General features: G+C 49.1%; 3 protein-coding genes across 5 annotated transcripts; 2 read left to right on the forward strand and 1 right to left on the reverse strand.

The window, feature by feature from the left end:
- Positions 1-398: 398 nt before the first annotated feature.
- Positions 399-5,316, forward strand: IL27 (interleukin 27). Its single transcript, XM_010972567.2, has 5 exons — positions 399-584; positions 2,809-2,981; positions 3,066-3,164; positions 4,124-4,282; positions 5,049-5,316. Exons 1-5 carry the CDS (start codon positions 554-556, stop codon positions 5,298-5,300), a joined length of 714 nt encoding a protein of 237 aa, XP_010970869.1. The 5' UTR covers positions 399-553; the 3' UTR covers positions 5,301-5,316.
- Positions 5,317-5,450: 134 nt separating this feature from the next.
- On the reverse strand, positions 5,451-10,411 carry APOBR (apolipoprotein B receptor). Its single transcript, XM_010972527.3, has 4 exons — positions 9,766-10,411; positions 6,765-9,428; positions 6,414-6,679; positions 5,451-6,323 (listed from the first exon to the last, which is right to left on the reverse strand). The coding sequence occupies exons 1-4, from the start codon at positions 10,036-10,038 to the stop codon at positions 6,257-6,259; spliced, it is 3,270 nt and encodes a 1,089-aa protein (XP_010970829.2). The 5' UTR covers positions 10,039-10,411; the 3' UTR covers positions 5,451-6,256.
- A 23-nt stretch (positions 10,412-10,434) lies between these two features.
- Positions 10,435-20,836, forward strand: CLN3 (CLN3 lysosomal/endosomal transmembrane protein, battenin). Of its 3 annotated transcripts, none has more exons than XM_010972528.3 (17): positions 10,435-10,707; positions 11,262-11,701; positions 11,892-12,014; positions 12,170-12,248; positions 13,416-13,512; positions 14,302-14,373; positions 14,764-14,843; positions 14,986-15,071; positions 15,570-15,642; positions 15,728-15,871; positions 16,715-16,827; positions 17,694-17,740; positions 17,822-17,890; positions 17,985-18,040; positions 18,178-18,271; positions 20,207-20,347; positions 20,454-20,836. In XM_010972528.3, exons 3-17 carry the CDS (start codon positions 11,969-11,971, stop codon positions 20,571-20,573), a joined length of 1,317 nt encoding a protein of 438 aa, XP_010970830.1. In that variant the 5' UTR covers positions 10,435-10,707; positions 11,262-11,701; positions 11,892-11,968; the 3' UTR covers positions 20,574-20,836. The 3 variants fall into 3 exon arrangements, with proteins under 3 accessions (XP_010970830.1, XP_045364269.1, XP_010970832.1); XM_045508313.2 differs by having other exon boundaries at positions 11,262-11,684; XM_010972530.3 differs by lacking the exons at positions 10,435-10,707; positions 11,262-11,701; positions 11,892-12,014; positions 12,170-12,248 and adding an exon at positions 12,753-12,865.
- The last annotated feature ends 4,475 nt before the right edge of the window (positions 20,837-25,311 follow it).

Here is a 25,311-nt window from a genome sequence, read left to right on the forward strand (position 1 = left end):
CCCACCACCTCACACAAAGCCCCCTTCCAGCTACACACTAGACCCCAACTTCCCTGGCACTCCCTCCCTCAGCAATCTAGTAAACCAGAAGAGAGTAAGGATGACTCAAAACCCCAAGTCCCCTCTGATGGGCAATCCCCTTACCTGGCCATCCATCTTTGGAAGGACAGTGGGCTGGTGATGGCACCGGGATGATCATGACAAAGCAGAGAAACAGAAGGGGGGTTGAGTCTCTGGGATCTACCAGCAAGCAGAGCAGGGTGGCTCACCCAAGAGCGGGGAAGTGAAGGGAGGGCTGGACCTGGGAGGGCAGAGGGAGTCGGGAGCTGGGATTGACTGAAGCCCCAGCTTCCCGCCACCCCCACCGCAACTCCCACCCACTCTGGGAAGGGAAATTACATTTCCCCATTTTAGCAAGGGGTGGTGAGGAGGGAAGACTGAGTGAATACAAAGCTGAAAGTACAAGCAGGACGGAAAGTGAAACTGGGCGCAGCCCCCAGTATAAGACTCCCCCTGCCCGGGAGATGGCTGGCCAAAGAGGCTGGGCCCCGTCATGGGTCAGACGGCAGGAGACCTTGGCTGGCGTGAGTTTGAGGCCAGGGCTGGGGACAGAGGGGTGGGGGGTTTGGTTGAGACTGGGTGGTGGTGGGGGGGTGAGTTTGACTGGTGTGGATGGGGGCTAGGGCTGAGAGGCAACTGCTTGGCCTAGACTAAGAATATGGGATACAGCTGACTGTAGGAGGATGGGACTGAGGCAGGCATACCTGGGGGAGAGGGGCTGGGGCAGAGGAGGAGTAGTTAGGCCAGGGCTGGGCAGAGGATGGGACAGGTTGCCTGGCATAAATAGGAGGACAGGGGTCGTAGTGTGATGGTTTGGTAAGGGCTGGGCTGAGGATGGGAAGCTGTGAGTGGCATGAATGGGGAGAGCAGGGCAGGCAGTTTGACCAGGACCTGGACCAGGCAGATAAATGAAGAGTTTAGTTGGAGAGGATGGCAGGGGCCATTCAGCCTGGCTGATAACTGGGGTCAGCTGGAGGAAAAACAGCAGGGGGAGTTGGCATGAGCTGGAGGCTGGGACCAAGGAGCCAGCAGCCCAACTGGGTCAAGGGTCTGGAGTTTGAAGCTTGGAAGGAGGTCCAATCTACAGCTGGTGACTGAAAGACTCAGAGGCTGGAACTAGAGCTATAAGCAAAGGAGCAGATTGGTAGAATCAGAGTAGGGGCCAAGGGCTGAAGGATGGGGACAGAACCTTCAAAGGCCAGGGCCAAGGACCCAGCATTGGCTGCCAAGGGGAAGGAGAAGTCAAGGGAAGGGTCTGGGGGCTCCAGAGCTCAGGCAGGAAGCAAGGGGTCAGTAGGAAATGGCACAGCTCAGTTCTGGATGGGCACTATCCACCGGGGCCTGGGGGAGCCCACCCAAAGAGCTAGGAAGACCTCCTACTCTGCTTTAAGTCTCTGGGATGCCACAGTGGCTCCCAAGCCAGGGAGCCTGAATGCTAGCATTGCAAGCATGGCCCACCACCCCCTGGAGGTCCATGAGTGTAGTGGAAGCACCCAGATGCTCCCCTTAGTCTTTATTGAGAGGACTAGAACCCAGGGGTTAGAGATCAAGAATGGATAGGAGGTGGGGGAGGGTATAGCTCAAGTAGTAGGACGCATGCTTAGCATGCATGAGGTCCTGGGTTCAACCCCTGGTACCTCCTCTAAAACTAAATAAGTCTAATTACCTCCCCCCTGCCAAAAAAAAAAAAAAAAGAAAAGAAAAGAATGGATAGGAGAGGGGCATGGAGAGAAGGATGAGCAGGAATAGACTTAAACTTAGCGGCCAGTTTTGGTTTGTGTTTCGAAGGGAATTGTGTAACTCCAGTGATTGCTAGATTTCCTCTCCTTGAAGGAGAAACTGCTGAACACTGCCCTCTTTCCAGAGCTCCAGCCCCCATGGCCCCTCTTCCTTCTTTCCAGGAAACACAGGGCAGGAAGCACTTACAGAAATCAGCCAGTCTGACTCCCCCATTTTACAGATGGGAGCCTGAGGCACAGAGATAAGAGACGACTTGCTCAAGGGAAGAGCCCAAATGAGAAACAGAGATTCTGCCTCCCATTCCAGGCCTTCCTCTCTCTCCTGGCACCCCTCCATTCCTCCCACACTGCAGAATAACCCCCCTGCCATGGGGGAGCCTGGACCAATCTCTCCTTCTGACTTCCTGGGACAGAGCTTTCAGTGTTACCTGGTTCAGGCCATCAGAGCCACCTGGCTAAGCCGGAGGAATGCTTGGCAGAACACACTGTGCCCACTCCAGGGGAGGTGCTTGCCTCCTCTGAGTTCCCTTCAGGGAGCACAGAGGCTGTACATTTGGGCAGATCTGGAATTCAGTCCTGGTCCCCTCACCCTCTGGCTATGTGACCTTGGGCAAGCCAACCTCGCTGAGCCTCACTTTCTCCATCTGCAAGAGGGGGAGAATAACAGCACCCAGGCTGCCTTACACTGTTGTGCAGTTTGTTCATTGAAAAAGACACTTGGCCAAGGCAGTTAGTGGGAATCAAGATGCAGCCTGAGATCTGCTTGCAAAGAAGAGCACTCTGTGGAAGGCTGTGTCTGCCAGGGGGAAGGGGCACTCTCCTCTCGTACAGAGATGCCATATGATGTTCTCAATGGCTTCCATATACTATTGTTAATGGTTCTGAGGGGTCAATGTGATGATACGCAGAGCCTGCCTGTAGCACAGGCTCAGAAAAGGCACGTTCTCTTCCTTCTCCCGAGTTCTCAAGTTCTCCCCTCATCTTGCGCATCCCCTCCCCATCTCTCCAGGGCTCAGCCTTTTGCTGCTCTCCTTGCTCCTGGCTCTAGCCGGTGTCTGGGGATTCCCAAGGCCCCCAGGGAGGTCCCCCCTGAGCCTGCAGGAGTTGCAGAGGGAGTTCAAGGTCAGTCTACATCTCGCCAGGAAGCTGCTCTCCGAGGTTCGAGTCCAAGCCCATCATTTTGTGAGTCCCCCTAATGCAACTGGCTCTGGGGGTGGGAAAATCTCCAGTCCCCTCGGGCCCCCACTAACGGACTTTGCCCCATAGGCTGAATCTCACCTGCCAGGAGTGAACCTGGACCTTCTGCCCCTGGGAGAGCAGCTCCCCAACGTTTCCCTGACCTTCCAGGCCTGGCGTGGCCTCTCTGTGAGTAGGGGACGGGTGGGGTGGGACAGGCAAACTGGCAATAAGGCTGGGCTGGGTGAATGGAATAAAGTTGGGGATTGAACTGAAAACGGGTTTGGGGATAAACTGAGGGATATAATCTGAAGGAGTCTGGGTATGTCATTGAATATAAAGATGAGACTGAAATAAGGAATGGAGTTAAGAAGAGGGTAAGAGTGAAGCTGGGCAAGGAAAGAGGTGGGAACAGAAGGGGATTGGGGATAGAGATTAGTATAGAGGAGGGATGGAGTTGGCATTGGGAGTGAGAATGGGTAAAAAACATTTTTTAAATAAATAAATCTAATTACTTCCACCCTCTTCCCAAAAAACAAAAAAGAATTTTAAAAGGAATGAGAATGAAGAGAGAGGTTAGGTGTGGGAAGAGGTTGGGGATGAGAGTAAAAATGAAATGGGGGAGAGAGAATGGATGGGGATTGCTGGTGAGGATGGAGATGGGGTGGGGTTGGGATGGAGTTGGAGATGGGATGGAGAGATGGTGACAGTGAGGCTGGACACATGGAAGAGGGATGGAATCTGGATTAGGAATGGGAATAAGGGTGGGAAAGGAATTGGAGACAGGAAGAAAACAAGTGAGGATATGGAAATGGGATGGGGTAATAGAGAAGAGAATGGAATGGGGTTCTGGATAGAGAGAGATAGGAGGATGGAGATGGGGTTTTGGGTGGAGATGAGTTTGGGCACAGGACTGAAATGAGGTTGGAAAAGGAGATAGGATAGAGATCAGAGACAGTGGAGATGGGAATGATGAGCACAGGAAGAGAGTGGGGATGGAGATGGGGTTAAGGATGAAACTAGAATGGAGATGGAATGGGGACTGGAGTTGGGCTGAGAATGGGACCCAAAAAGAGATGAGGTTGGGTTTGAAGTGGGTCATCCTTGGCCTGCGGGCCTTTCCTGATACCTTCCCTCCCCTTCCACAGGACTCAGAACGACTCTGCTTTCTTTACATGACATTTCGCCCCTTCCACGCCATGCTAGGAGTACTGGGGAGCCAGGGGGTCTGGACCAGCTCAGAGAGGATGCACCTGTGGGCCATAAGGCTGGATCTCCGGGATTTGCAGCAGCATCTCCGCTTCCAGGTAGAGTGCCCACCCACTCTCCTTGACCCCTGGAGGCCAACACACAAAACTGAGACTCACTGGCTTCCTTTTGAAATAACCCCTGCCCAGAGGTAGGGTAAGTCTGGAGGGAGATCCCGTGTGTGTGTGTGTGTGTCTGTCTGTCTGTCTGTCTGTGTGTTTAGCACCAGGTACAAGCTCTGCCCCCTGAATCTCTGTCTTCTCTTGGGGTCTTGGTCTTAAATGAAAGAGCAGTTTGAAGCACCCAGGACAGCATCTGTCATTAGTAGGCCCTACAGCAAGTAGGTTCCCTTCTCCTCCATCCTCTGACATCACCAGATCTTCTTGAATATTTCAAAGGAAACAGTAATTTTACCCCTAATAAAAGAAGAATAGAAAATGAAAGCAGCATAAAAACTAACTGTATCAACTATATCACCCTGGGACCCATTTCTGATCCTAAGACGACCCTTAAGAGAGGAACTCCTGGAACCCCAAGTCCCCAGGGCAGTCCTGGATGAGTAAAAGCCAGCTCCATGAGCACCATCTTGCTCTGTGACTTCCATTTTCTTGAAAACACACACACACACACACACACACACACACACACACACACACACACACACACAATCAGGCAGTTCCCATGAAACGATGACATAATGAAAGATGTGAAGTAGGAGTTGTCCAGGGAAATCATGACCTTGTGATCTCTGATGTCATTAATACCCCTGGGCACATAAAAAAAACAAGGCCATTCTCTGACTCATGGGCCTCTCTCTCCTCACAGGTGCTGGCTTCAGGAGTCGACCTCCCGGAGGAGGAGGCGATGGAGGAGGAGAAGGGGCTGCTCCCAGGGGCTGTGGGTGGCCCCTCACAGGTGTCAGCCCAGGTATCCTGGCCCCAGCTCCTCTACACCTACCAGTTGCTACACTCCTTGGAACTTGTCTTGTCTCGGGCCGTGTGGGACTTGCTGCTGCTTTCCAAGGCTGGGAACCCAGCCCAGGCCTTGGGGTTTCCAACACCTAGCTCCCATCCCTGATGGAGTGACATCTCAGTCCTTTCCCTGCACACATCAGGACTTGAGGCCCAGTCTGGGGCCACGGGACAGCCTCCAGCTCATTTGTCTGAGGCAAGGCAGGACTCCACTGATCTCCCACCCCAGACCCTACCCAATAACTTAAGGCCCCTCGAGTTCTCACCAGATATTTATTTCTTGGATATTTATTTATTGTTTAGGGAAATGATGGTTTATTTATTGTTTCCAGGGCTTGCTAGTCATCCTCAGACTAGGCCACCATGCTGGGTGCCTAATAAAGCACTCCCATCCTCTCTCTGCCTCCACTTCTTTTCAGAGAAGGGGTGCCTGACACCCAAAAGGAGTCTGCAGCTTCCTGCCACCCTGGACTCCTCTCTGCTCCTACATTTTTGGGGTTCCTAGCCCATCTTCCTCCACTCTGGCTTGTTCAGCTGCTGGTTTCCATAGTAACCAGCAGACTTCTGAGGCTGAGCTCCCATTTTGGAAGCTCAGGGCAGCTGGTTCTGCTTCCCATCAACCTTTGACTGCAAATGAAGCTCCACAGGCCCCCACTGACCCTTTTCTCTAGGCTGCCTTCCACCCCAGAGGTGGGGGTGGCACTGGAGAGCAGGGATTGGTGGGGGGGAGTAGGGGCAGTCAGAGAGGGAAGGCTGTGGGGAGAATTGTTTCTGTCCCGTCTCAGTCCTCCAGGCAGCTGAGACAGGTTGAGGAGGTAGTCAAGACAGGCCATTGGAGAGAGGGGATCCCGAGGGACAGTGGTCCATCAGCCACACTGAAGGGTCAAACTCCTTAAGTTCATGGTTCTCGCAGACACTGGGTTCTGTCTGCTCCATGAATGACACACCAAGAAACTAAGGCCCAGAGGGTGGAAAGGATGCATCCAAAGTGGCAGAGGGAGTCAGGCTGAGCAGGGTTCAACCCAACCTTCCGAGTCTCGCTTGGGGCCAGGCTCCCAGTCACTAGGGCTTTGGCTGGCTCAGCCTGGTTCGCAGTTCCTGCATCATGCCAGGGTGTGCGAGGCCAAACCTGCAGGTGGAAGACAGGCCATGGGAGCTGGTCTCCAGGTGCTACCAGCCTTGTCCTCATTCCCACCCAGTCACCCCACCTTGTGCTTACCCTTGTCCCAGAGGCATTCTCCTGGCTGGCAATGGGGTCCCTTCAGGCCTTGGGGGGCTAGGCTCTTGGAGGCCCTCTGGCTGGAGAAGTCTCTGCTCAGGGGCTGACAGCTCTTCCTTGGATGGAGGGCTGGGAGGCTCCTCTAGCTGCTCAGGGCCGGGGGTCCGTCGCAAAGAAGGCCTGGAGCGGCGCTGTGAGGAGCTGCGGGAGAGGAGTACACGGCTCCTCGGGACAGAGACATCTAGGCGAGACCCAGGCAGCAGGGCCTACAGGGAAGAGGGCACAGGGTACTGTGGGGCCGGTTTCGAGATTCTGCTCTGTCCGGGCCTGAATCCTACCTGGAGCCCTCACCTCACTCCAGCTGCTGTGAACATCCTCTCCGACTCTCCCTGAGGCCTCCCCGTGTGGTCCAGGCTTGGCCTCTGCAGGGTCCTGCTTTGTTGACTGGTCTTCCTGGCCTTGGACATCCTCCAGGCCTCGTGGATCAATGTCCTCAGCCTCCGCCTTTTGGTCTTCAGCCACCTCGTCATCCTCCACATCAAGGGGCCTTTGGGCCTGTCCCTCAGGGTGCTGGTCCCCACGTTGCCCCTCACTGTCTTGCCCCTGCTCCCCTGCCTCCCATCCCTCAGACTCTTTTTCCAACACTGTCTGCTCTCCTGGGAGGCCCTCTGCCCCTACTGCCTGGGAGCCAGAGGTAAAGCCATCCATCCCACAGCTTCCTTCCGCCACTGCAGAATCCCTAACCTCTGCCTGCTCTCCCCCCGGCTCACCCTCCATGGCCTCAAAAGCCTCTGCTAAGCCCTCCAGGCCAGACTCCTGCCCACCTCTATTCCCTTCCTCTGCAGCCTCCGCCATCTCCTCACCTCCACCAGCTTCCTCTCTCCCTTCTGAATCCCAGCCTGTCTTGAATGCTTCCCCTGCCTCTCTTTCAGGCCCTTCCCCAGCAGCCCTTCCATCCAGAGCTGCCTTATCTTCCACAATCTCGGCAGCCAAAGAATTTGCCTGCATGTCCTCGCCATCGCCATCGTGGAGACTCAGAGCCTCCGCCTCCGGCCTCCAGCCTCTCCTGGATGTTCTGTCTGCCCCGCAGGGCACAGTGGCCTCCACCTCCTCCTCCTTGGTTTCTCTGGCATCTGACTCTCCCAGTGACTGGCCAGTCCCTGCTTCTGCCCTATGCCCTCCACTCAGCTCCTGGTTCTCAGTGCCAGGGGCCTCCTCCTCCTCTGCTCCACGTCCCGCTTCCTTTGCTTTGATCCACTCCCCATTTGCCTCTGGGATCTCTGGTTGTGCAGGCTCTCGGCCTCCTTCAGCCTCAGCCACCACTGCCTGGCCTCCTGTAGCCTCCTCCTTCCCCACTTCAGCATCTGCTTTTTCCTCCTGGGTACTTCCTCCCTCCACGCCCCTTCTTCTCCTGTGTTCCCAGGCTTCAGCCACAGAGCTATTAGGCTTTTCATACCCCATGTTCCTGGGATATTCCTCCAGGCTCCTCTCTGTCTCCTCTTCGCTCAGGACTGGAACGCTCCAGAACACTTCCTTACCCGCTTGCCCTTCTTCAGGTTGCTCTGTTGGGGCCTTGGGGGCTTCCATCAGCTCAGGTTCTTTGCCTTCAGTGACTTTGTGCTCAAGACCACAACATTCCACCTCCAATGCTTCCCCACCTGTCTGGGCCTCTTCCTCACCCCTCTCCTTGCTGAACACTTTCTCGGCCCTGGCCTCTGGGGTTGCCTCCAAGTCAGCGTCATGTTCAGGCCGGTCTGCCACTTTGCCCTGGGGCAGCCCAGCCTCGGCGGCCCAGAAACTCTCCTGCTCCCCGGCCTCCTCTGCCTGCACCACCTCCTCGAGACTGGCTTGAGCCGCCCTGATCTCTGAGTCTTGCCTCCCCATGGCTTCTTCCTCAGCCCAATCTGCCTGGCCCTCCAAGCCCTCCCCTACCTCCTCCTCTGACCCATGGTTTTCCTCAGCCGTCCTCCCTTCTGCCTGGTCCCTGGCCACTTCTTCCACTCCCTCAATTCCCAGGGCCTGGGTCTGATTGGGGAACAGGCTCACCTCAAACTCCTTATTCTCATCCACCTCCGCCTGATCTCCTTTGGAGGTCTCCTCTAGGGCCCAGACTCTCCCAGTATCCTCTGGGATCCTTTCTCCTGGGACTGTCCCATATTCTGTTTCCTTGACTCCTGGGAGGGCAGCCTCCTCCATGCCTGAGCTTGTCCCGGCCTCCTCTTTGCCTGAGGGTTCCCCATGCTCAGATTCTGCCTCTGGCTCCTGTGTCCCCTGTGTCCTCTGTGCCCTTGTGCTTTGGCCATGCCTTACCACTACCACCTCCTCTTCCTCCCTCCCAGCCCCTTTGGCCCCAGGCCCCTGGGTCTCCTTTGTAGCTGCCTCCTTGACCACCTGCTCTGTCTCCTGGCTGTCCCTTGCTACCTTTAGTCCATCAGCACTGGCCTTCCCCTCAGGCTCCTTTTGCCAGGTCCACTCTGACTCCTCCCCTCCAGCTACCCCTGGCTCTGTTGCCCTGAACTCTTCCTCCTCCTCCTCCTGTTCCCAGGTTCTCAGTGTCTCTTCTCTGTTCACTTCCTGCTCATCAAGCTCCCGACTCTCCTGGGCTTGGCTCCTCCTGTCTCCACCAGACTCAGACCCTGCCTCAGACTTCTTTCTGGTCTCCAAGGGGACACTTGAATCCTGGCAGCTGGTGGCCTTGGCTGTTTCCCAGGCCCCAGTGTCCTGCCTATCTGCTTGAGACCCGTGGGAGCTGCCTTCTCCCCCACCCCAGGTCTGTTCTGCAGCTGAGCTTTCCTCCGGCCGCCTTCCAGCCTCTCCAGGCCCTCTCAGCCCTCCAACCCCCTTGCTTTGGCTGCCTCCAAGGCCCTCCAGGGCTTTCTGGGCTTCCTCTTCCACTGTCCTCCCTGACTTTTCTGCAGCTACTTCCCCCAGTTCCTCAGCTGCCCATGCCTCCCTCCTTTCTGCAGTGGGGACTTCATCTCCTATAAGGTAGGAGACAAAGGTGCTTAAAGAATCCTAGAAGAAAAGGGGGAAGGGATTAAAGGCATTAAGGGGAGGCCCGGCCTTCTCCCTGGGGGCCCTGGGTCAGAGGAACTCAGAATAAGGAGGAAGGGTTCTAGGATCTAGGAGAAGAAGGAGGACGCATTCTGCAGGAGTAGGAAAGGGCCTAGATTCGGGTTATGTGGGTGTGCCTGTGGTGATGGGGGAATTGGAATCCAGAGAAGACTGGGCTAGGAGACTGCCCAATCCTGGTGAAGGAATCTTGAATCTGAGGAGAGGCTCAAAGAAAGAGAGGAAGGTGGGACCCCAGGGAGCAGGGTGGAAGTCTTTGGCATTCATTTGCCCCGCTCACCAGTGCCCCCCTCAAGGCCTGATGCAGCCCAGGGAGATGTAGTCGGAGGAACTCCATCCTGTCTTGCTCTGTCTGTGTGTCCAGAAAACTGACAATGACCGTCCCCACCCACCAAGACAAGTCAGTCTTCCCCAGGACCCAAGACACTTCCTCTTCCCCTGACTCTCCTTGACACATCCCCACCCCAAGCCCTGCCCACCTTCTGCAATGCCCACAGCTGCTTCCAGCCAGGCTGGAAAATGAGTGTATGTCACATAGGGGGCTCAGGTGCATATTTGGAGCTAAAGGACAAGGGAGCAGGACTGAAAGAAAAAAGTGGGAGCAGGAGACCTCAGAATTGGGGAGGGGGGAGGAGCATGTGGGAACTGCAGCTCAAGTGACTCAGGTCTTATATTTACACCTCAGCCATTTCCGTCTCCCCCTAAAGCCACAGCCTCTCTGTGAGAGGAAGCTGGGGTTTGTGGTTCCTGTTTTTCCTGGTGACAAGGAGTAGGAGTGAGGAGGGGGCTGGTAAGAGCTCTGGCTTCTCGTTTCAGGGTCATTAATGCTTCCCCAAGAGGAAGAAGGGGCTGGATTGGTGGTTCCAATGTGCATTCCCTCATCTGTAGTCATTCTTGTGAAACAAAACTTGGCTAAGCTTTGTATTGTGGTTATTCATGTCTACCTCCCACCTTCCTTGAGTTCCTTGAAGGTGGAGGCCATGTATGACATGTTGTTGAATTTCTAGAGCCCTGCATGGGTAATAGGATCCCATTTTTCATTGGTTGAGTGACCCTGGAAACAGACAAAAGGGGGGCACATTTCAAACAGCAGTCTGAGGGACTGGTGGTGAGAAGGACCTGGGAGAGGTGGGCACCAACTGATGGAAGCCCACAGGAGAGATTAGCAGGCGAAGAACGTGATGAAGAAAATTCAGGATGCTGCTTTACCACGTAGAGAAAGGTAAGAGAATAACTGTTCCTTATTTGGGACTATGTGAAGTGACCTTGATCTACACCTCCTCTTCTGGTCCCCTCCCTGAGCCCCACTTTCCAAGTGTCCAATTAGAGGAACTAGATGAGAACACAGAATCAGAATCCTGGGCTTTTAGAATCACCTGGTCTAAGCATCCTTGATGCAGGCAGGAATCCTGCAGCAGCCAGCTCAGCCAGCAACCCAGCCTCTGGTGCTGTATTTCTTAATGCTGAAAGGGTCTCTAAGGTCACCTTTAGGGCTAACGTTGTATGATCATCAGTATCTTCTTGTTACTGTTTTCCCACCTGTAAAACCAGGATTGGACTACTTTGGTTCTAAGATAATTTGGGAAAGGGGATCTCCTAACCACCTCAGATAGTGCCAATAGGTAATTGATGAAATCTTTTTATTTTATTTATTTTTTAAACAATTTTTATTGATTTATAATAATTTTACAATTTTTTAACATTTGTTACTGATTTATAATAATTTTACAATGTTGTGATGAAATCTTTTTAGATGGGTGTTATCTTTATTTTCAGTTTCTAAAACAATCTAAAGGCAACAGATGGAAATAAGAACGACCTCAAGCTGGCCGTCTTTGTTCCCAGTCAAGAAAGAGTCCGGTCTGAAAAGAGCAACCAGGTGGCCATATTTGTTTCTGGCAATCGTAAGTTGCAAGAGGAGCTAAAGACTCTCACAGCCATGATTAGTGCTGGCACAATACGGTCTCGGCCTTGGGCGCCGCTAACTAACGTCATGGCACTTTTTGCTGATCCCACCCACCCCAGTTTTAATCCAGGGGTTTCAGGGTTCTCCCGGCCTCTCCCTATCCCACGCTCCGAAGCTGGGAAGGCCTAAAGGGAAAACAGAGCGAAGACCCGGAAGTGGTGAGAACCTTCCTAACACGTGATGAGGGACCCACCGGTACAGTCACGTGACTCGCCATCCCAGTGTACGGAATGGTGAGCTGCTCTTAAAGGTACAGGCTGCAGGGCCCCCTGCTCTAGAGGGAGCGGGGGCAGAGTCCGACGGGTGGGGCTTGTTGGGACTTGAGAGGGCGCGAGATGGAGCCCCGGGTTAGGGTGGTGGTGGCTTGGCGTGAGCGAGTGCAGCGGAGAAGCCGGAGCTAGGACTGGCAATGGGGCGTTGATCCTTCTCACCTGTCGCAGACCCTCATCAGCCCCATCGGAGCCAACTCGGAACTCTCACTGACTTTGGATCCCTCGGGAGATCTAAACTTGCTGCCATGGGAGGCTGTGCGGGCTCGCGGCGGCGCCTTTCGGATTCGGAGGGTGAGTATTCCGACCCACCCTCACGGGATTGACTACTGATGTCCCCGCATCCCACCTGACAGGCTCGGGAGCTGGTCGGCTCCGGGAGAACACCTATAGGGCCACTGCGCACCTGAGAGTGGGGTGGGGGTCATGCCCTCTTCTCTCCCTTCCAGGGGAGGACACCGACCCGGCACCTCGGCCCCCTCTGCTGGACCGGCAGGACGCCCATTGGAAGAACGCGGTGGGCTTCTGGTGAGTGGCTTGAAGAATTCAGCAGAAGTAAAAGTGGGGTGGGAAGAGGGAAGCGACAAGAGGAAGGAGGGAAGAGTTGAGCTTTGAAAAGGGAGCTGAATCCACAAAATATTTACAGAACCACTTGGTCTGCCCTGAAGCTGCGTGTAAAATTCCCAAATTTCATTCGTTCACTTACCACCTTCACCTTTTGGCTGGATTCTCATTTCACCTGTAGGGTTACTTCATGTTTTTACTCCCACCAACTCAGCCTTTAAATTTTTGAATACACACATTTTTAAAAAGAAAACTTTAAATCACTACTCCGGATGGAAAGCCAATATTTTCCCAATGCACATTTAAATAAATGCATCACTACCTTTTAAGTCATCCATCTACCTCCTAAAATCATTCAAATACTGACCCTTGGGAAATACTTCTAGCACTAACGTAAAACATCAAGGACTTGGGTAGCATACTGGGTTGGAAGTGAGGCTCCCTGTCTGAGCCTCAGTTTCTCAGCAGTAAAATGGGAAGAGCAGCAGTACTACTTCATAGACTTGTGAAGAGGACACATGAAATCCTGGTGCTGGGCCCAGTTCCCTTCTCATCACTGAGGGCAGCTCTGGGAGATGAGAGTAAGTGAACAAGGTCCTTCATGGATCATAAGGGGTATTATCTTGTTTTGATCCCTACAGCACTCTATGAGGTAGTCAGGAGAGAAATTTATATTCCCATTTTACACGTGAGTAGACTGAGGCCACTCAAGTAGGAAGTGGCAGACTTAGGACCTGAACATAGCCCTTTGGGTTTCAAGCCCCCAAGGTCTTTCTACTGTACCACAATCAGAGACAGTGGATCAGTGGATAAGAAATGTCCCAGGAACTGAATCATGGTGGGAGCTCAGAGGAGACGGTCATCAAGAATGACTTCCTTCTTTTCCCGGGAGAGGTCTCAGAAATTAGATGTGAACCCAAGTCTGTCATCCCAAACCCTGTATTTCTAACCCTAGCACTGAATGGAGATGGGGTCTGGTGACAGAGAAAAAAAGAGGCACAGGAAAGTAGGAGGTTTGGTGCTAGGACTGTGGATAGATTGTAGTGCTGAAAGGAGGTCATGATCTATTCTTTTATGTCAATTATATCTCAATAAAACTGGGTGGGGGGAAATCTGTCCTACTCACTCCAGGCTCCTTGGCCTCTGCAACAACTTCTCTTATGTGGTGATGCTCAGCGCTGCCCATGACATCCTTAGTCACCAGAGGGCACCTAGAAACCAGAGCCACGTAAGTGACCCTCCCCACCACCGCTACTATGTTTAGTCCCTATAGGAAGATGAGGGATTCACCCTGGGGCAGAGACCCACTTGAGAAACTCACGGAATGGGGTGTCCAAGGGGTGGGGCAAGAGGGCTACAGTTCCCAGTCTCCCAGCACTCAGAGCAGAAAGGGTCTTTAAGTATCAACTGGTACCAAGTGTATAAACTCATGTTGGCTGGGTGGGACTATGTTCTAAGGCAAGGTTTTTTAACCCTAGCACTGTTGACATTTTGAACTGGATAAATTCTTTTGTTGTGGGACTTTCCTGTTCATTGTAGGATATTTAGCAGCATCCCTGACCTCTACTCACTAGATGCCAATAACATATCCACCCCCCCCAACACCGAGTTGTGACACTAAGAGTCTCCAGACATTGCCAGATATTCCCTGGAGGGTATAATCACCTCTAGTTGAGAACCTCTTATTGGAGAATGCAGGCCCAAGGGCAGCAACTGCCACGTTGCAGGTCCGGTAGTGAATTTGGTCCAAGATTAGATTTTTCTGGAAACTCAGATTTTTTCAATGAACGTTCCTGAGTGTGTTACCCAAATAAAGTCCATTTATGGGGCCATCTTTGGTGTGTGGACCATTAGTTTGAGACTTCTATGCAAACTTCTCCCTCCCCTTTGTTCACATAGAGAAACTGAGGTCCCAAGAGGCCAGTGCTAACCCGAGGCCATCCTTCAAGTTAAGGCAGAGCTGGGAATGTCTACCCTCCTGCCTCTCTGGGTGAAAGACTTTCTTCTCTCCCATCAGGTGGACCCAGATCCAACGCTCACCCCCCACAATAGCTCATCTCGATTTGACTGTAACTCTGTTTCCACAGCTGTGAGTACCCATCTGGTCCCCTCTTACCCTTACAAGTGGGGTCCTACCCGACTTGTACCTCCTCAGCACCCAGAGGGTAGTGTCATTATTCTAATAATTAAAGACTGCCATTTATTGAGCCCTTTCTGTGTGCAGCATGTATTAACTTACTTAATCCATATGACAGTACTGTGAGTTAGGCTCTATAATCATCCCCGTTTTCCAAATAAGGAAATTGAAGCTTAGGGAATGTGAGTACCTTGACAGCTAAGGAGTGGCAGACCTGGGACTGGAACCCAGATCTGTGTGACTTCAGAGCCTGTGTTTGTAGCAGGTCTAATTGGCTGGCCACTTGGTTGGGAGGGTTGGCCCTGGGACAGTCTGGGGTCTCACTCTGTTCTCTACTTCCAGGCGGTGCTCCTGGCGGACATCCTTCCCACCCTCATCATCAAATTGCTGGCTCCTCTTGGCCTTCATCTGCTGCCCTACAGGTCTGGGTCAGGGGGTGGGAGGAATTGTGGGTGAGATCTGGGAGTAGGGAGGCTGGGAGGGCAAAGGAGTGTGGCTGGAGGACTGGGGGGCTGAGAATGGAAGCTGACCTTCCCCTCCTTCCCCGGCAATAACTCCCTTCAGCCCCCGGGTTCTCACCAGTGGAATTTGTGCTGCTGGAAGCTTCATCCTGGTTGCCTTTTCTCACTCAGTGGGGACCAGCCTGTGTGGTGAGTGTGAGGTTTCGTGTCAGTTGAGGGGGCCAGAGGAACTGCACCAGAACATTTGTGGGGGTAGTCTCCCCAACTTCCCAGAGGAGAAGGGTTATTTTGTAACCCTCAGAAGCCTGCTAGGACAGTCACAATGGGAGACAGGAGATGAGGTCAGTTTTGAGCGGTAAGTGGAAGGGGGAGATGGGAGGAAATGGATGGATTAGATGGAGACTGAGATGAGCAAAGTCACCAAGACTCTGATGGAGGCCGAGGCATCAAGGATGAATTCTTGCTCCTGGTTTGATAACTGGGTGGATGAGGGTACCATTCCCTACAAGAGTTCATTCAGAGGAGGGGGTTGTTTCTACTTTAGTTCTGGAGCACAGCCTGTCCAAGGGATCTGTTTTTAGCCCATCTGTGCGGAGGCAGAGGAGGCCGTGTGGCCAGCTACGTTAGGGGATCGGGACTGTTGGGGGAAGGCTAGGGATGGCCACTGTTGTGCTTGTCGTCCTCCAGGTGTGGTCCTGGCTAGCATCTCTTCAGGTCTGGGAGAGGTCACCTTCCTCTCACTCACCGCCTTCTACCCCAGGTTAGTAGGCACAACAGGGAGTGAGGGGAGGGTGTCCCACTGCTGGCTTTGGTCCATCTTAGTGCACCCATGTTCTCCTTCTCAGGGCTGTGATCTCCTGGTGGTCCTCAGGTACTGGGGGAGCAGGGCTCCTGGGGGCGCTGTCCTACCTGGGCCTCACTCAGGCTGGCCTCTCCCCCCAGCACACCCTGCTGTCCATGCTGGGTATCCCCGCCCTGCTGCTGGCCAGGTAAGTGCCCCTGGGCTGGGAGGAAGAGGGATCCAAGGAGAGAGAACTTAATCGTGATCCCAGTCTTTGGATAACTATAGCCATGTTAGGAGGGGTTGTGGGTTCTGGACTCTTACAGGCCTGGGTTTGAGTTCCGGAGCTGCTACTGATTTGCTGTGTCATATGGGACAAGTTGCTTTACCTCTCTGATCCTGTTTTCCCATATTCAAATGGTGGTAGCTCGCCTTGCTTCCCTATGTGGCAGCATATGTGTGATGTGTGAAGCATTCAATACAGTGTGATTCCCAAGGTGATATAAGGGGGATGATGGTGGACTTTGTTAGTTTTGTGTGTATTTTCATGTATATTAGGGAAATTTTTTAATTAATCATTCAAATCCATGATTTCACAGATTACTGCTTAAGACAAGGCCATGTAGAAAAAGTGAACCAATTGAAAGGAAAATATTAAGTAAAAAATATTATGTCCAAGAAGAATGTGGATATGGCAAATACCATGAAGGCAAAACATAAGTGACTGAACTTGGGAAGTTCTGGCCTCACACAGAATGAACACATAATAGATGGTAGCTAAAGTGATTATTAGAATAATAATGACAAGAAAACAGGGCTGACTCGCTTGGCATGAGCCAGGACTCAGAAGGAGGCCCCAGGGGTTAGAAACAACAAGGAGATAAATTTCAGCTCCAGAGGAAGAGGCATTTTTTTCCCAGTTGGAGCTCTCCAGCCCAGGATGGGGTGTCTTGGAGGAGAGTACAGATGAGGGGGAGCTGCCCTGGGAGGGAGGGACCTTTGCAGCCTGACAGAAGCCCTTCAGTCTTATCTTCATTCTGCTCCCTCCTAGCTATTTCTTATTACTCACATCCCCTGGGCTCCAGGACCCCGGAGGGGAAGAAGAGGCAGATACGGCAGCCCGGCAGCCCCTGATAAACAGCGCAGCTGCAGAGTCAAAGCCAGGTAGGGACACAGGAGCCCCTGAAAGCGGCCACTTTCTTTCTTTCTGGGTTTTAGTCTTCCTCTCTACAGTGGACAGTCAGGAGGGGAAGTGGATGGGTGTGCTGGTTACAGTAAGAGCCAATCACATTCATCAATTCCAAAAATACTCATTGAGTACTTATGTTTTGTGCTCAGTATTCTAATCACTGGGATGCTGGGTGGGGGTGACTCAGATAAGGAAACGAGGCACATTTGTAAACAAATAAGTGAATCAGAAACATTGTTTTCACATGTTGATAAGCACTATGACAAATGGGGGAAGAAGAGGGGTTCCACTTAGAGAAGGTGGTCAGTAAAAGCCTTTTTGAAGCAGTGTCATTGGGTCGAAATATGAATGACAAAGAGTCAGCCCGTGGCTATTGGGGTGAACAGGTTCCAGGCAGAGGTGCTAAGTGCTAAGTGGTGGGAATGAGCTTGGATGTTCAAGAAACAGAAAGAAGGGGTCAGTGTGGCTGGGGTGGGTGTGTACTGCCATCAAACTGTACAAGAGCCGTGAAGAATTCTCATCTGGTTAATTTTTTTTTTAATCATGGTAAAGCAAAAATACCATGAGGTTTACCAATTTAACCGTTAGAAAAATTTTTGTGTGGGTTTTTTTAGATTTATTTATTTATAATGATGGAGGTACTGGGGATTGAACCCAGGATCTTGTGCATGGTGCTCTACCACTGAGCCATACCCACCCCAGTGGCAGTTTAACCATTAAAACCCAGTGGCATATGTGCACCTACACTGATGTGTGGGCTGGTTGATTCTTGCACAGCAGCACCCCTTTTCTGAGTCAGTGTGCCACCCTCACCTGCCCTTCTCTCCCTGGTCCCCTGCAGGCTCCAGCTCACACCTCTCCCTTCAGGAAAGGTGGACTGTGTTCAAGGTACGGATGGTGGCTGTGGCATGTCCCCTGTGGCCAGTATTGGTCTCCGAGCCTTCCACTTATGTCTTCTGACTCTTCCAGGGCCTGCTGTGGTACATCGTCCCCTTGGTGCTGGTTTACTTTGCTGAGTACTTCATCAATCAGGGACTTGTGAGTGAGGGCTGCCTGGAAGGTTGTGGAAATAGTGATGGAGGTGGGGACCCACACATCCCCGTCCATCTCCCTTGTCTGGTCTTTGCTGCAGTTTGAACTCCTTTTCTTCCGGAACACATTCCTGAGTCATGCTCAGCAGTACCGCTGGTGAGAAGAGTGAGGTTGGGTGGGAGGACCAGCAGTGGGCTGGGAGGGTCCCTTAAGGATAAGGACCGGGGTTGGGAGGGGCTGCCCCGTTGAGTAGGCACCGGAGGGGCTTCCTTCTACTCCCTGTCCCATCTAAGGTACCAGATGCTGTACCAGGCTGGTGTCTTTGCCTCCCGCTCCTCTCTCCGTTGCTGTCGCATCCACCACACGTGGGCCCTGGCCTTGCTGCAGGTACTGAGCCCCTGACCCTCATTCCATGTCCACCTTGGCTCCCAGTTGGGTTGCTTCCCTCCTTCAGCAAGGAGTATTTATTGCAAACTGTCATGTTCTAAGCATGGAGAATGGAGGCCAGCAGGGATCTGTGTGAAATATGTGACCCCAGGAGCCAGGCAAACCTGGGTGCAAATCCCAGCTTCTGTACTCAGTAGCTGTGGGATTTAGGGCAGGTCCCTGAACTAATCTGAGCCTCAGTTTCCTCATCTATAAATTGGGCCTGGTTGTAAGAAATAGAGACAAGAAGAAAAATGAAAGAACAGGATTTTATATTGTATTTTAATCAGTTAGAAGCACATATTAATGATTTTTTTGTCCAAGCCATATGCAGAGAGATAAGCTTTCAAATAATGTTTCTAACAATAAGAAAACGTCCAGTTCTTATATTCTGGTTGGTTAAGTGCAATAGAATCAGTGACGTTGTAGTCAACAGGTTATTTATCTCAAGACTGGTGAGCAAATTGATGGCAAAAGTCACGTGAGTGATTAAGCTTTACGTGAACAAACACCATTCCTTACAACAACCTAACAAAAGAGTTTTACATAGCCAGCCTTCATGTTTCAAGGTCACATGTTCACAGCTTCTGAAGGTAACTATTAAAATAAACCTTCAACTCTTATGGGAAAGTCCTTTGCCCTTTTAAGTAATCTTAACTCAATTCTATGATAACAAAATACAGAATTAGTATAAATTATACTTTAATGTTATGTCAACAGCATACAGATACCCTCTAACTTTCTTCCTTATTTATCTAAGCAGTACTGCCAGCCTCCGAAGTGCCAAATTGCTGTGTCAACAATTCTTCACTCAGGGTTCTTCATTAGATGAAGTGTTAGATGATGGAGCTACCCTGAAACGTGTGGCTTGTGATTTTAGCTGTGATTTTAACCAAAGCTGCTTCATAGAATTAGCTGCTTATAATCATTTAATTCCGTTGTAGAAATTGTTTGTCCCAATGCTGAAAGCATCTGCAGTGTTTCTAGGGTCTCATTAGTATTACCAGGGTGTGTTCTTTTCAGTGCAGATCTCTGAGCCCACCTGAGACTTAATGAATTAGAACCGCTGAGGGTGGGGCCTATGTAGGTAACAGATCCACAGGTACTCTGTCTGTACATTAAACACATGGACCGCTGTGGTGACCTGCATGCTGCGGGGCAACTTTGTGTGCTCAGGACTGGGACAGTGGGATCCCCTGAAGGAATTGGGGCACAGAGGAAGGACCTACACCCTTGGGTGGGGTCAGTGAGGCTTCCTTAAAGGCGTGGGAACATGTAAACCATGGTTTCTCAACCTCGGCGTTACTGGCATTCTTTGTTGTGGGGCTGTCCTGGGCACTGTGGGACGCTGAGAAGCATCCCTGGCCCCTGCCTGCTAGATGCTGGTAGTACCCTCCCTCCCCCATTGTGACAACCAGGAACATCTCCAGACGTTGCCACGTGTCCCCTAGGCAGCAAAATCACGCCCAGTTGAGAACCTCTGGTCTCACCATAGCTTCAGTGTGGTAAAATAGGGGGAAACCTCTCTAATCAAGGGGCCCTTGGGAGGAGGAAAGAGATCACAGGAGGGAGAGTGACCCTGATCCAAGCTGAGCTGTGAATGGTGGTGCTAGGAGAGCCCAAGTGAGGGAAGGTGGAGAGCATTCCAGGCAGTGGGAGTGACATGAGCAAAGGGAGGAGAGGGAGAAGACCTCCGAGGTCTAGGATGCTAGGGCATGGTGGGGAGAAGGCCTACCCAGATCCCAGGGTCTGGTGGGCCAGCTGAGTGTTGGGGTTTGATCCAGGCCTGTCATCCTCTCCCTTATCAGCATCCCCCAGAACCGGGACCACTGGACGGTATGGCACCTCCCTTCCTCTGGTCCCAAGCTCAGTCCTCCCCTCCGCCTGCACCCACAGTGTGTCAACCTGGCCTTCCTGCTGGCAGACGTGTGGCTGAACTTCCTGCCGAGCATCTACCTCGTCTTCCTGATTATTCTGTATGAAGGGCTCCTGGGGGGCGCAGCCTACGTGAACACCTTCCACAACATTGCCCTGGAGGTCAGCACTGGACAGGCGAGGGCTGGGGGTGGGTGGCCTCTCTGCTTCAATCCGAGGCATGTGTGTCTAGGGCTGAAGCCTCACCCCTGCTCCCCACCCTCCCCAGACCAGAGATGAGCACCGGGAATTTGCCATGGCAACCGCCTGTATTTCCGACACCTTGGGGATCTCGCTGTCAGGGCTTTTAGCCCTGCCTCTGCATGACTTCCTCTGCCACCTCTCCTGATACTCTGGCTCCTTGGGACAGGACAAAGGACACACTGACCTGGGCCAACACTAACAGGTGGGCAGGTTGAACTGACCCCAGACACACAGCCCAGAACCCATCCAGGAGTTCTGCCCCTAGACATCCCTGCATGGTTGGGATGTAGAAAAGTGCTGAGGCCCCTTTGATGGGGGTGCAACAGTTTTCCCCCACTCCCAAGATGGTCCCTAGGAGTTTCCTCTTGGCATTATGCTCTTGGAATAAATGCATATTTTATCAATGGACTCTTGTGTCTTTTTTCTCTGTAAAAACTTTTTCTATTATAAAAGCAATATGCCCACTTTGGAATGTGTCCAGGATAGTGTGAAGAAAGCATTTCAGCTAATTCTGTCTAGTCTTTGAGGTTTTGTTTATTAATTAATTCACTCACTGTGTGGGACAATCTGTATACATTTTTCCCCAACATGTAAGTTTCCAAACCTACAGAGAAGTCAAAAGAACTTGCCCAGTGTGTAGTGGTGTACCACACCACCTGGGTTCTACAGTGAATGTTTTGCTATCGTTTCCTTGTCATGTATCCAACCTTCCATGCAAATCTATCCTTTAATTAGTTCAATTTGTTTTTGTGATGCATTTCAAAATAAGAGGCTGAGTGCAATATACCTCCCTCTAAATGCTTCAGCATGCACATTTAAAACTAGAGTCCACTCTTCTTTTACGGTCTTTTTTTTTTTTTTTAAATTGTTTTGTTTTTTAGGGAGAGAAGGAATTAGGTTTTTTTTTAAACGGAGATACTGGGGATTGAACCCAGGACCCCCTGCGTGCTAAGCACACACTCTACCACTGAGCTATACCCTTCCTCCCACAGTCCTTTTTTAAAGGTACAATTTATATACAGTAAAACACATAAAACATTATCTATTTTAAAGTAACTGAGATTGGCTTAGCAGTGTTTCCCGTAATTCACTGTTACCAAATATCTCTACCATATTTGCTATATCTGTGCATAACGGTACTCTTATTAATATTTCTCACTCAAGTAACTAACTTTTAATAATACTCAGTTATTTTAAAGAAAAATAATGTTACTATTGAAATCATGAGTTTGGAAAGCTAGTTAACATGTATTTTTCTACTACATGTTAAAATAAATACATAGCTACTGGCATGTGCACCAGAGGGCCTTTAAAGTACAGATTGCTGGGTTAATATCTAAAATATGTAAAGAAATCATACAACCCAATCGCAAAAAAAGCAGAAAATCCAATTTAAAAATGGGCAAAAGACTTGGAGAGATATTTCTCCAAATAAGATATATAAAAGGTCAACAGGTACTTGAAAAGATACTTCACGTCACTAATCATTAGGGAAATGCAAATCAAAACCAGAATGAGATCACCTTATCCTCTTAGAATGACCATCATCAAAAAGACCAGTAATAACAAATGCTGGCGAACCCTTGTGCGCTAGTGAGATTGTAAATTGGCACAGCCACTATGGAAAAAAGTATGAAAAATCTAAAAATATTAACAGTAGAATTACCACGAGATGCAGTAATTCCACTCAGGGACTATATCCAAAGGAAATGAAAATACTAACTTGAAAAGATATCTGCAACCCCCTTTGGCTGTTTACAATAGCCAAGACATGGAAATAACGCCAGTGTCCATTGATGGATGAATGGCTAAAGAAGTTGTGGCATATATATACAATGGAATATAATTCAGCCATTAAAAAACAAGGAAATCGTACCATTTACAACCACATGGATGGATCTTGAAGGCATTATGCTAAGTGAAATAAGCCAGACAGAGAAAGACAAATACTGTATGATTTCACTTATATGTAGAACTTTTTTAAAAACTCAGAAAAAGAGACCAGACTTGGGGTTACCAGAGGCAGAGAGTAGGGGGAAGGGAAATTGGAGGAAGGTGATCAAACAGTGCAAACTTCCAGTTACAAGTGTGTGCCAGGCGTGTAACGTACAACACAATGACTGTAGCTGACACTGCTGCACAATGTATAGCAGAACTGTTAAGAGACTAGGTCCTAAGAGTTCTCATCACAAGGAGAAAATTTTTTTCCTTTTTTTCTTTTTATTGTATCTATTAACTGAACTACAGTGATAATCATTTCACAATAAATCAAACCATCTTCTATATACCTTAAACTTATATAGTGATGTATGTCAACTATTTCTCAAAACTGGGGGAACATACAGATTTCTGGGTCCATACCCAGGTGCTCTGATGTGGAATTGTGGGCCAGGAACACATATTTCTATCATATCTCCAAGTGATACAAATACTGCTGTTCTCAGGACTATACTTTGAGAACCACTAAAATATGCTTTTCCTTAAAAAAAAATCTTTATGGGCCTCTTTTTTTTTCCTTTTTGTTTCAACCAACATGTGAATGTGTTGTTTTTCAGGCCAGGAACTTTTTTGCTGTGGATACAAAAATAGGTTTCATTTTGATGGGTGCATAACATTCCATCACAATGGCTTCTTACAATTTATTTAGTCATTCTATTAATGTTGGCCATTTAGCTTTTTTCCATTTATTATTATTATTATTAAAAATAACCCTTTGTGCTTCAGGTATTTTCTATACACAAGAGTATTTCTTTAGAATAAATTCTCAAAAATGAAATTTGTAGAAATGAGCATGTTTTTAGGTTGTTGATATGTCACCACATTGTTTTCTGAAAGATTTTTTGTTTTACCAGTTTACATGCTGTAGTTGTGTGTTTCACAATACCCTCTTCAGCATTGGCTATAACCATTCACTTAGCATATATTTTTAAGGTTCATCCATGTTGTAGCACTTTATTCTTTTTTATGGTTGAATATTATTCCACTATATGGATATGCAACATTTTCTTTATATATTCATCAATTGATGGACAGTTGGGTTATTTCCTTTTTTTTTTTTTTTTTTTTTGCTATTAGGAACAATGCTGCTATAAATATTTGTGTCAAGTTCTTGTGTGGACATATGTTTTCATTTCTCTTGGATAATACCTAGGAGTAGATTTGCTGGATCATTTGGTAATTCTACATTTAATCCTTGAGGAGCCACCAGGTTGTTTTCCAGAGTGTCTGTACCATTTCACATTCCACCAGCAGTGCATGGGAGTTCTAATCCTAAACCTCAATTGTACTTGGTGTTTTCCTATTTGATTTGTTTGGTTTTGGTTTTTATTTTATTTTAGCCATCAAGTGGGTGTGAAGTGGTAGTTCATTATGGTTTTGACTTGCATTTCCCTGATGGCTAATGATTTTGAGTATCTTTTCATGTGCTTATTGGCCATTTGGATTTCTTTCTAGAAAAATACCTATTCAGATCCTTTGCCCGGGTTTAAATTGGATTATTTAATTTTTAAGTTTTCAATCCAATTTTTAAAAATTGGATTATTCACCTTTTATTTTTTGAGTTACAAGAGTTCTTTATATATTCTAGATAAAGCCCTTTGTCAGATACATACTTTTCGAATATTTTCTCCCACTCCATGTATTGTCTTTTTTACTTTCTTGGTGGTGTCATTTGATGCACAAAAGTTTTTAATTTTTTTTCTTGTCAGAGTTCTTTTTTTTTTTAATTTTATCTTTTGTGTGTGTGTGTGTGTGTGTGTGGGATGAGGTAATCAGGTTTATTTATTTATTATTATTTTTTTTATGGAGGTACTGGGGATTGACCCCAAGACCTCATGCATGCTAGGCACGCACTCTACCCCTAAACTACACCCTCCGCCCAAAAAGTTTTTAATTTTGATGAAGTCCAATTTATTTTTTCTTTGGTTATTTGTGCTTTTGGTGACATATCTATGAAACCATTGCCAAATCAAGGTCATGAAAAATTACTGTCTTCTTCTAAGAGTTATATACTTTTGGTCCATTTTAAGGTGTGTTTTGTTTGCATGTGATGTGAGGTAGGGGTCGATACAGAAAAGAGTTAACATAGCAGGCCTACACTGCTAACTTTGTAAAATCCTGCTTGCAAGAATGGTCCTCGGCTGGAGTTCAAGAATTTAGATTTCAAGATATTTCCCACCATTAACTGATAAGAGCTACTGGTGCTGCCTAAACTGTTCTTATAAACAATATGATTTATGCTGAACACCTGCTTTCCTTCTGAGACTCTAGAGTTTGGGTATATACTAGCTAGAGTGCCTAGGTGACCCGTCCCAATAACAGCCCTGGCACTGAGTTGCTAACAAACTTCCCTAGCTGGCAACATTTCATATGTGTTGTCACAATTCATGACTGGGGAAATTTTAAAAATTTTTAGATTTTATTTTGTATTAAATAAATTAAATAAATTAAATTTTGATTTACAATGTTAGTTTCAGGTGTACAGCAAAGCGATTCAGTTATACATACACATACATATATATACATGTATTTTCAGATTCTTTTCCATTATAACTTTTTACAAGAAATTGAATATAGTTCCCTGTGCTATGCAGTAGGCCCTTGCTGTTTATCTGTTTTATACATAGTAGTATGTATAGTAGTATACACTACTACTATAGTGTGTATCTGTTAATAGATAATTTTAAATTCACAGTAGAGTTGCAAAAAGTAGCATGCAGAGTTTCTATATACATTTCAATTTACACTAACAACTTACCTAACTACATAATATTTACCAAACCATAGAAATCATATTAAAGAAATTAACATTGATGCAATACTATTAACTAAAATACATAATTTATATGGATTTCATCTTTTTTTTTTTACTATTGTCCTTTTCT

The sequence above is a fragment of the Camelus bactrianus genome, chromosome 18 (assembly GCF_048773025.1).
Source record: "Camelus bactrianus isolate YW-2024 breed Bactrian camel chromosome 18, ASM4877302v1, whole genome shotgun sequence".
Taxonomy (NCBI): domain Eukaryota; kingdom Metazoa; phylum Chordata; class Mammalia; order Artiodactyla; family Camelidae; genus Camelus; species Camelus bactrianus.

Coding starts and splice junctions, on each gene's coding strand:
- IL27 (XM_010972567.2), top strand. CDS start 554: ATGGGTCAGACGGCAGGAGACCTTGGCTGGC. Junction 2,982..3,065: donor GAGTCCAAGCCCATCATTTT/GTGAGTCCCCCT, acceptor TTTGCCCCATAG/GCTGAATCTCACCTGCCAGG. Junction 3,165..4,123: donor AGGCCTGGCGTGGCCTCTCT/GTGAGTAGGGGA, acceptor CCCCTTCCACAG/GACTCAGAACGACTCTGCTT.
- APOBR (XM_010972527.3), bottom strand. CDS start 10,038: ATGCACCTGAGCCCCCTATGTGACATACACTCATTTTCCAGCCTGGCT. Junction 9,429..9,765: donor AGGCCTTGAGGGGGGCACTG/GTGAGCGGGGCA, acceptor CTTTTCTTCTAG/GATTCTTTAAGCACCTTTGT. Junction 6,324..6,413: donor AGAATGCCTCTGGGACAAGG/GTAAGCACAAGG, acceptor TTCCACCTGCAG/GTTTGGCCTCGCACACCCTG.
- CLN3 (XM_010972528.3), top strand. CDS start 11,969: ATGGGAGGCTGTGCGGGCTCGCGGCGGCGCCTTTCGGATTCGGAGG. Junction 16,828..17,693: donor AGCTGCAGAGTCAAAGCCAG/GTAGGGACACAG, acceptor GGTCCCCTGCAG/GCTCCAGCTCACACCTCTCC. Junction 17,891..17,984: donor ACTTCATCAATCAGGGACTT/GTGAGTGAGGGC, acceptor TCTTTGCTGCAG/TTTGAACTCCTTTTCTTCCG.